This window comes from Microtus ochrogaster, unplaced genomic scaffold (genome assembly GCF_000317375.1).
Source record: "Microtus ochrogaster isolate Prairie Vole_2 unplaced genomic scaffold, MicOch1.0 UNK27, whole genome shotgun sequence".
Taxonomy (NCBI): domain Eukaryota; kingdom Metazoa; phylum Chordata; class Mammalia; order Rodentia; family Cricetidae; genus Microtus; species Microtus ochrogaster.
Genome location: NW_004949125.1, coordinates 519,690 through 530,281, shown reverse-complemented (window position 1 = coordinate 530,281; position 10,592 = coordinate 519,690). Strand labels below are relative to the sequence as shown.

The window sequence follows — 10,592 nt, the reverse complement described above, 5'->3', positions numbered from 1 at the left end:
TAGATAGATAGATAGATAGATAGATAGATAGATAGATAGATAGATAGATAGATAGATAGTAGCTTTAGAGAGTTGACTTGGTGAAAAAGAGCTCTTGTAGTGCATGTGTGAAGATCTGAATTGAATCCACTGCAGTACATAAAAATTAGGCATGGTCATGTGGGCCTATAACTGCAGCCCTGTTAGGATGGAGAGAGCGGGATTCGGGGCTTACTGAGCGGGATTCGGGGCTTACTGCCTGCCAGCCTTGCGGGTTTATTGTGATAAAGGAATAAGGTAGAGAGCAACAGAGCAAGATACCAGATATCCCCATCTGGCCTCCACACGAAAGCACAGGCAGGTGCACCCTTATGCACATACACCACACACATAAAACAATAAAAAAGGATAAAATACCACGTAAGAAGTAATGGAGCTGGTGATACGTAGACTGGCAGGCAGCAGGGCAAACAGACTGCCCTGAACTGGGAGGTCTTTCCTACCATTGTCTTCTTGATGTCTGTACTACTCTACACAGTACTAACTATTCAAAGAGAGCTGAGTGATCTGAGAGGGTGACCAGGAGCCTCCACTTAGATATAGTTTTTCTGGGCCAGGCGTCCCCTAGCACTGTTTTATTTAGGCTCCTCCATCCCCTTGGCCCTGTCTGTAAGGAGAGAAAAGGGCAGAGAAGCACTCACTGTGAGGAAACAAGCAAAAGAACAGAAAGCAGTTTCTGCCAGCAGCACGGTGTAGCAGTACATTTGGGGCCTTGGCTCCTGCCAGGGGTAGGCTCAGCTCATGTCAGCTCCATCTTTTCCTGTCTCAGGGTCACTCACTGCCCTGTATGCATGACTTCCTGTCTGTTCTGAGTTGGAACAGGCAGATGTATCTTGGTAGGAGTTGACAGTCCTAGGTCAGTGTGGCTAAATGTGTGCTCCCCCGTGCAGCATCCCTCTCCCAGTGCTTTCACAGGAAGGGAAGGAGACACTATACATGAACCTCCACCTGGAGATAATCTGGCTGTTGTTCTAGATTCCTTTCCACTACTGTGTAAAACACTCTCACTAAAAGCAATCCAGGGAAGAAAGGGTTTATTTCATCCTATACAAGGTCACAGTTCATCATCGAGCAAATCAGAGCAGAAACTGGAAGCAGAAACTATGAAGGAGCATGGCTTGCTGGTTCCCTCTCTGGTTCATTCAGCTAGTTTTCTAATACAGCCCAGGACCACTTGCCCAGGGTGGTGCTGCCCACAGAGCTGGGCCTCCTCATTGGTTAATAGTCAAGACAATCCCCCACAGACCACTTTGATCTAGGCAGTTCCCCAGTTGAGGCTTTTCTCCCAGATGACTAGCTGTGGTCCTGGGAATCGAGACATTCATGCTCAGACAAATGAGGAGACATGCACTGACTGCAAACTTGATGGCTTATGAGTTTCCTGTCTGTGACAGACCATGCTAAAGTTCTCCACTGTGGGCTCAGAGCACACAATTAAACTTCCTTTCCCTTCTCACCTCCTTCCAGGGCTCGAGGGTGCTTGTGGACGCACGTGACAAGCTTGGCATTCCCTGGCAGCACTCTGAGAACGAGAAGCACGGGATGTTTCTGATGGCCTTTGAGAACAAGGCAGGACTGCCTGTGGAGCCTGCCACCTTCCAGCTCTACGTGCCAGCCCTGAGTGCACTCTGGAGGGACTCCGGGATCAGGGAAGCCTTCAGCCGCAGGAGCGAGTTCCAGCTGGTGAGGAAGCCTTCAGCCTCTATGTGACAATCCTGTCCCCTAGAATTTCCTTTCAAACCCAGCTCTGTTGTTCCCACACTCACTCAGGATGCTGGGGCAGGAGGATCTTGAGCTCAAGCACGCCTAGGTTTTCTAGAGAGACCATCAAACAAGAGGGAAAAAATGTATTAGCAGGAGCGAGCTTTATCATACTACAAACCCTAATATTAAACAAAACATATAGCAGAGCCCTGGCCATCTCACTTGGCACAAAGAGCAAAGGGTTCTTACCATAGTCCAGACTAGCGTTCGAGCTACCTTACCCTCATAGGAAAGCAGTACCCTTGAAGCAGCTTTCCCTCCTAGGAGGTGCAGCAACCACAGGTCATAGGTGTTCTGTGATGCCCTTTGCAGTTGTCTGACCTCTGCAAGTCAGTCTCTGCAGGTTTGTTCTCTCCACTGGAGGGTCTATAAGTCTCAGAAAGGCTAATCACTGTAGCCATTTCAGCTGCTAAGGACATAGGCTACAGCCGAAAAATGTGGGATATTTTGCTTGTTTTCTTTGGGTTTTTTTTTTTTCCAGCAATCCTACAAAACTGTCAGTTTTCAAAGAGAAGTGTTTGATCTGTCCAGTAACCAGGAGATGCACAGCTGACTGCTGTGGTCACGGTATGTCAGGACCTCAACACACTTCTTGTGTCTTTGCCCCAGGTACATAGGATCCTGTTCCACCTCCTTCATCCCTAGCCTTCTTTTGTGGTGATGTTGCTGTAATAGTTCATTTTTAAGCAATATGATCTTGAGCTTTCAACAGTTTTTAAGCTTATATCAGTGGTTTCATAGGACATAATTTCCTTTGTAACTTGCTTTTTTCCCCCATTCAGATTATTCTCCATGTTTTCTTTTCACTGCTGACTACTGTACCATTGTGCAAACAAAAAGACTGTTGCTTTTCATTGTAGTTTCTATGTTTTGTCTCACAGAGATGTCTGTGACCGTCTTTATCTTTCTCCAGGTGTGTACACGCTCAGGGTGGCTCTAGGTTGTCTACCTCAGAATGTAATCATGAGGTCATGAGGTATATTATCTACAGATAAACACAGTGACTGCCTCTTTGCAGAATAGCAGTTGTACTGGTTGTGCTGCTTCTGGTGCTAGAGAGGGATCCTGTTGTCCACACACAGCCTAATGTTTACTATTCACAGGTCAGGGTTTAGCTGCTCTCCTTAGGGTATATTTGAAGTTGTCTTGAGTTCATCTATGGATTGCCTGTATTTTCTCTTCTACAGAGTATCTTTTTCTGTCTTTTGCTATTTCTTTGCCGTTGAGCTGTGCCTTCTTGTTGATCTGACAGGTTCTGCTCACAGTCCACTAACACACTCCTTTCAGTTCAGTCCCCGTGGTGACGTCTTCCACAGCCAAGACCAGCCCTGGATGCCCATTGTGTGTAGCTTTCTGTCCCCTTGGTCTCTTCCATCTTCCCTGTCTGGTATGACATAGACACCCGAAGACCACTAGCCAATTACTTCATAGAATGTCCCTGTGTGTCCAGTGCCTGCTCATCACTGGAATGAGGTCTTGGAGGGAGGGCACAGTAGCACAGTCCTGTCATCCCAGCACTTTGAAGAGTCAGGCAGGAGGATTGTGAGTTGAAAGGCAGCCTAGGTTTTTAAAAACAGGATAAGGTGGGTAACAGGAGAGGTGGCTCAGCAGTTAAGAATCTTTGCTGAGTAATTGTGAGACTGGAGTTCAGATCCCACATCCTGCAAATACCTGTACCTACCTCTGAGGGATCTGCTGCCCTCTTCTGGCCTCTGTCCATATATAGGCACACATATCAAAACACATGTGTGCACGTATTCACAGATAAATTCACATTCATGTAAGTGAATAAAGTGAATCTTTTTAAAAGAACAACACATTTTTTTTGGCAAGAAAGCCACAGATGTGGCATTATCCCCAGACACCATGTCAGGAGGCATGTTCAGTTGCTTAGTTACAGCCCTGTCTAATGGCCTTTCTCTTCTGAAAGTTACTATTTCTCTGTATTCCTTCTTCATACATACTCTGGGAGACACTATGAGACTGTGTGTATCCTCGTTTTCTTCAGCTTATGTGTGCTTGTGCATGCATGCATGCATATGGAGGCCAGAACTTGACATCTTCCTCAATTGTTCTCCATCTTATATATTGAGTCAGGGCCTCTCACTTGAACCCAGGGCTCACTGGTTTGACTAATCTAGCTAGCCACCTTGTTCCTAGGATCTCCTGTCTCTGCCTTTCAGGGACTTGCCATTGGGTCCCCACACCTGTGCAACATTTACATGTGTTCTGGAAATCAGAACTACAGTTCTCACATTTGTATGGCAAGTACTTCTTCCAGTGAGCCATCTCCTAGCCCTGCCTCACCTTTACACACTAATTTTTAAAGTCTATCTCGAGAGCATGGTGATACTATTTTCCCCCCTTTGAGGCAGAGTCTTGCTACCCAGCCCAAAACCTCACAAATTCTCCTGCCTCAGCCTCCAGGGTACTGAGGTTCTAAATGATGCTTTTACTAACCCTTTCCATTTGCACACACTTGGCTGAAGTTAACTTGAACAGCTAAGGAGAAAGAATGAAAAGTAGATGATGGCGTTGTCTTAGGGAAACCTTTTTCACAGGAGTAGGAATGTAAGCAAGGACTGGGTATTGAGTAGAAGTTACTCTTCAGTTTGTAATTGAGTGTTGGACCTTTCTCCGTCAAGTCCTGTGGCCAGGGAAAGGGGCTTCAGACCTGAAGTTGAAATGAAAATTACTCTAGTTGTGGAGAGTTTCCCAGGGAAGAAGGTGCAAACATCCAGTGTTTATTTCCAATGGCAGCTTGATAAGATCTCAATCTAGGAGGTTAATGTGGAATTCTCTGGTCAGATTTTGCCTGCCTTGCCCCACTGGGTATAGTGTCTTAAAACTGGGATAGATCCCTGACCTAGGAAGTCAGCTCTGTGTTGTTTAAGGAATAGCCATAGGCCCAGAAAGTGGTAGGGTGGTTAAAGGCCTTGTCTTTTTGATAGTCGATGAGAAATTGGGGTTTCAAATTCCTCTGCTTATTTTTATTTCCCTATATTCATTTACTTTCTCAACATTGAAAGCATATCCAAGGTGTGCTGGACACCCAAGTCCAGTGCTGAGGATTGAGCCAGGTGCTAGGGACACAGCAGGTAGACCAAAAACGTTTGATCCTACAGCTTCCAATCTAGAAATAATGTGGCTTACATTCAGGCTTAGGTTGCCCCTGGTGAGGGGACAACAGTCACGTCTCTTCATCATCTTGCCATCATCCATTTCAGCTGCAGCTTGAGGTCACCTGTGTGTGATTTCAAAGACAAAGTTAAATACACACCAGTGTGGCTGGTTGACTTCCTGTTTAATGGATGGCAGGAACATGATGTTTCATCCCTATACTTTGTACATTCCTGTAGTTTTCTTTTAGGAAAGCAGCTGACCAGCGGTGCTGAGCTGCCCTTGTCGGACAGTGATTTGTGCAGCACTTGGAGAGTGCAGTCCTCCCTCCCTGTGCCTAGCTCTCCCCAGAAGGAAGTGTCAGAAGCCTTCCCTGGACCGCATTCCAGCCATTTGTTTTTAGGGCTCTTTCCCTCTCTGCTACACTGAGAATCACGTCAGCAAAGTGGCAACTTCCTTGTCCTTTGCCATCTCAGATGTCTTTCCACACAGAAGAAGAGAAAAGGCTGGGTCTGGTGACCATCCTAGGACAGCTTTTTCCTCCGAGGAGAGGGAGACATGGGATCTTCCCTCTCCAAACAAGAGTCAATGTTGCTTTGTCCCGGTCCCTAAGCTTCACATGCACACTAGCGTCCACCTGTGCCTGTGCCTCAATGACAGAAAAAAGATAACTTTTCTAGGTTGTACCTCAGTTCTTATAGCACAATGAAGGGGGCTAGCAGGAGGGCTCAGACAGAGTTCCATTCCTGGGTCCCACATGTTGGAAGGAAAGAACCAACTTCTGAAAGTTGTTCTCTGACCACACGCAAGCCAAGGCTTGCCATGTGTACACACAAATGGGGGAGGGGAATTTTTAAATCTTTTCAAATTAAAACACAGTGAAAGGAGGGAAGTGTAACAAGATATTCAACAAAAGATTTTGTTATAAGTATATGGTTATGGATATGATCTTACCTGTCCTCTGTGTGTGTGGTAAATATACATGTGTGTGAATATATGTGCCCATCGAAGTCAAAGAAGGATGGCATTTGTCCAGCTCTGTTACTGGATGTATCACTGAAATAGGATGTATCACTGAACCTGGAACTGGGCTGGCAGCCTCAGGCCCTGTCTTCCTGTTTCTGCCACTCCCAGTACTGGGTTACAGGGATGTATGCCACACCTGGCTTTTTAAATTTTTGCGAGTGTGCTGGGGGTTTGACTCAGGTCCTCATGCTTGCACAGCAAGTGCTCTTACCTACTGAGCCATCTCCCAAGCCTATGACCTGCCCTCCTTTTGTATAAAATGGGTTTAGCATATTTTAAAACACAGCATGTGAATTATCCCTGACCACCACGTTTTCCACTTAGGACATGGGTGGTATCACCTGAGTGATCTACTTTCTATTACCCCATGAACTTAAATCTCTAAACTCATACTGATGGTGGTAAGGGTGACCTCACTATGGCAGAGTCTGCACACTATGTAAAGTGGAGCAGGGCTTTTGCTGTGACCATGAAGACCACACTAAGCAATGAGGACTCTTCTACAGGCCAGAAGGCTCCTCTGAGGTATTAGAAGTAAAGGGAGGCAGAGATGGCTGCCACTCTCTGTCCAGAGGCTGGGAGAGCTGCACCTGCCGCAGAAGTTTCAACACTTACACTTGTGTCTGGGATTTGTGTCAACCACAGTTTTTAAATAGGTTTTGACATGCCCCGTGCTTCCGATCAAGTTAACTGACATGTTCCCTGCAATGCTTCCCCAAAACAGGTTCTGAGAGGGAAGATGACTAGGTACAGCACTCGTCAGCTGTTATTTAAAGTGTGCCCTAGAAATCATGGCAGTCAAATAAATGAAATGGCTGATGTGTCTCTAGAAGTTAGGTTGACCTTTTCACTCTGTCAGGACAGGACGGTTAGCTCAGGAGTTTGTGCATATGTCTGTGTCTTCTCTGGACATCTCCATGACTGTTTTCAGCCAGTCAGTCACTTGTTGGGGAGGCCTCACTGAGGTGGATGTGCTGCATGCAAAAAGACCTATTTTGTCTGTCCTCTTCTCAGACACTTTCTGCTGCCTTCTTCTTGGACACTGAGAGAAGTCACTGAACCAGGAGTCACTCACTCCTGTCAGTTCTTATTTCAGGTCCCATACATTCTTGAAAGATCTGCACTGTTGATGTTGGAAGTTGCAAGTAGTGAACTCCATTCACAGAGGGTCAGCTAGTGTCACAGCTGGTGTTACCCTCGTGCACGTGCGTGTGTCTGTGTGTGTCTGTTCTGAGTACTAGGGCTGGAAATCCAGGACTTTGCATATGCTAGGCAAGCACTATAAGACTCTGCCCCTGAACCGCAACCCTAGCTTTCCTTTTATCTTCTATTTTGAGACTGCCTTACTAAGTTGCCCAGCACTAAGCTCATGGTCCTCCTCCTGAGTGGTGGGATGACATGCCTGCACTACCTCACCTGGCTCTCAGGTGAATTTCAGATGTGGGGAAGACTGGTTGTATGCCTTAAGATTCAGCTGTGTGAATCTGACAAGGAAAACCACCGCATGGGGAACAATGCTAAGCACAAATAGCAGCCTGCTTACAAAAGTCATAGGATCCCCAACTGAATGATGTGAGCATGCCAAGCTGGCTTGTCCATCCCTGTCTCTCTCTTCCTCCCTCCAGGCTACCTCTAACTTGCAATGTTTCTACTCTAGCCACTCCCCGAGCTGGAATTATAGGCATATAACACCGCACCAAACAGGTTGATACTATTTTAATTGACTCTTAAAGTGTTTTTCTACAGGAACTAGGGTGGGCTTGTGGATAAAGTATTTGCCAAGCAAGTGTGAGAGAGAACCTGAGTTTGAGTCCCCAGAAGCCACAGAAAGCAAGCATGGTAATACACCTCTGGTGAGATGAGAGACAGGCAGAAGGATCCCCAAAGCCCAGAGGCTGGCTGGCCTGGAGTACATATCAGTGAACAAGAGATGTCTTAGTTGTCTCAAAACAAGTTAGAAGGTGAGACCAGACACTAGTGGTTGTCCTCAGACCTTCACACATACAACATGGCACACAAGTTCTTACACTCACACTATATACTTACACATCATACATACACTAAATAAATAGACAAAAGTGCCTTTCTCCAAATTTTTAAAAATATATTTATTATTTTATGAGTATGTGTGTATACCTGAATATGTGAGTAATGTACCACATGCATGCATTTGCCCTCTCAGGCTGTAAGAGGGTATCCTGGAACTGGAAATTATAGTTACAGACAGTTATAAACTGCCTGTTGTAGGTGTAGGAGCCAAACCCAGATCCTCTAGGAGAGCAATAAGGGTCCACAACAGCCAGGCTAAGGAAGAAAGGGAAGTTTGTAGTTGTGACAGCCTTCTGTAATGGTTTTGAGGCCACAGGAACAAAGTGTCTTTGCTGCTCACTGCTGTGTGTGCATTGGAAAGAGCTGTGATTGACCTGGCAGTGACTTGACAGTTCAACCCTCATGGAAGACTCTCCTCATAAAGTAGCAGCATTTCTATAACAAATGACAAGCTCCCTGCGGGTTCTGTTAGTCAGTGTTTTGACCATCCAGTGGTCACCATTACCCTGCATATGGGGTCTTGCTTTTTCCACAGACTTGATTTCCTTTGAGATATACTATATATAGTTCAGGCTGTGAACTAGAGGAAGAGAGAAGCCTGGAGAGCTGGTGAGCATAGCCTGGGACCTTAGTGTTTCTTGTTTGTTGAAACAGTCAACCATTTCAGAGAATTGTTGCTGCGTAGAATCCACATGGCCCTGCTGCCAGGAGCAACTGAGTCTTCCTGGGACTTGTGCTTTTGCCTTCAAGCTAGTTGCAGTCCCAGAAGAGGAGACTCAAGCTTGGCTTTCAGGCATAACCATGACACTGCACTCCAGACAGAAGACAAAGACAAGCATCCACTCTGTGGTCTTCTGGTAGCTTCCCAGAAGCCCTGTCCAACAGCAATCCTTGAAAGACACATCACCTAGACCTACCAGGAAAGCAATTGGCCAAACATAGTTTCTCAGCTGGCAAATTGTCGCCAAGGAGAAAGAGCAAGCTGCAATGGAGGAGGTCCCTGACAACGTCAGCCAGAGTTCCTGTGGGACCTTTCCTATCTAATCTGAGGCCTGGGAAGTCAGTGTGACCTGTGGAGCCCACCCTACGTAGGCTACATTTGGGCCATGCTGAGTCATTTTACTATCATTTCCAGTGTAGTCTGTGAAGTGTTTCACAGGCTGATGGAGATCAAGACAGGTGTACTTGAAGTCTTGTTCATCTTTTTAATCATCTCATTCTACAAATACTTGCAGAGGAGCCTCTGTGGATCTAGTGTTCTTATGGGAGCTGGAAAATTGTAGTGGCTAAGACCCCTCCTCTTAGGGAAGCTGTGTCATACATGGGAAAAGACAGTAAAGAAACTCTCTTACTCTGGTTGGGACTAAGGGCTTGTTGTTTCTCTTTAGGTTCCTGAGCATGTCTCTGCCCACTGACTGCTCCAGGTCAGGAATCTTGATGGCAGTGGAGCCATGATGCCGCCTTGGTGTCTAACCTAGGCCTAGAACAGCTTACCAGAAAGGTCAAGGGGTGGAAGAGGCCAGAGGGAGAGATGTTCAGAGTGCAGCAGGAGGCAGGTAAGATGGAACCTCAGGTGGAGTAGTGAAAGATGTCAAATCCAGGCAGGCAGCTGTTGTGAAGCACACAACAGGTCCTGGAAAGACTTGGCTGCAGCAGAGGAGTGGTATAGCTGTTGTATTTAGTCAGACTGTTTTAGTAGCATCACTGAAAATAAAAGCAAGGGTCACCTGGGAGAGAAGAGATGAAGGCTAGAGAAGGCCTCTAGCCTTTTCTGAGTGGATGATTACAGGTGCATCACCACACCCAGCTCAGAAGCTCGGCTTTCAAAATGTAAGTTCCCAATGGGACTTTAAAAACTCATTGACTAAATCCTGCATCTAGAGACCATTCCAGTCCTGGTGGGACAAAGCCAGCAAATGTCCTGTGCCAGAGCATGGGAACTGGCAGCTCTGATGGCTTCAGCTCGTTTGGGTCCTGAGCCTATGCTAGAGGGGTAGGAATTGCAACTGTGCTCTTAGGTGGCTCTTCCTGAGGATAAGGCTCCAGAAAGTTGGGTTGTGAGCTCTTCCTGGGCTTCGAGCTGCTGAGAAGCCTCTGCTCCTGCTCTAGTGCACACTGTTCTTTGCATTTCACTGACCTCATACAACACATATATGGAAACTTCTAAAAAACCACCACTGTGGAAAGCATACACAGTGTTGCATGCTTTACCACAGATCCTTCTGGAATATGCTGCCAGAGACTTTATCTCTGAAGGGCTTGTCAACCTGAGATACAGTGTGGATGTAAAGTAGAAATAATCATGACATAGTCTACACAGTGAGGCCAGAAATCTCAAAGAGAATGAGTAGCGGGGTAGATGAAAATACAGTCTTAGCTTTTTCATGGTGTGAGTTAGCATAAAAAAAACAGCAAATGCTGAATCAGGGAAAAGTACAAATATAAAAAGGTTCTTTAAGGAGCTGGAGAGATCGCTCAGTGGTTAAGAGCACTGGCTGCGGCCGGGCGGTGGTGGCGCATGCCTTTAATCCCAGCACTTGGGAGGCAGAGGCAGGCGGATCTCTGTGAGTTCGAGGCCAGCCTGCTCTACAAGA

At 46.3% G+C, this 10,592-nt stretch overlaps 1 protein-coding gene across 1 annotated transcript in view; it reads left to right on the top strand.

Moving 5' to 3' along the window:
• The window catches only part of Gna12 (G protein subunit alpha 12), a gene marked incomplete at its 5' end in the record, with an annotated part of 90,081 nt that overhangs the window by 50,611 nt on the left and 28,878 nt on the right, over positions 1 to 10,592 (top strand). Inside the window, one exon of the mRNA XM_005368069.3 lies at positions 1,507 to 1,722. Coding sequence (XP_005368126.3) covers positions 1,507 to 1,722 — 216 coding nt within the window. The remainder of the gene's footprint in view (positions 1 to 1,506; positions 1,723 to 10,592) is intronic.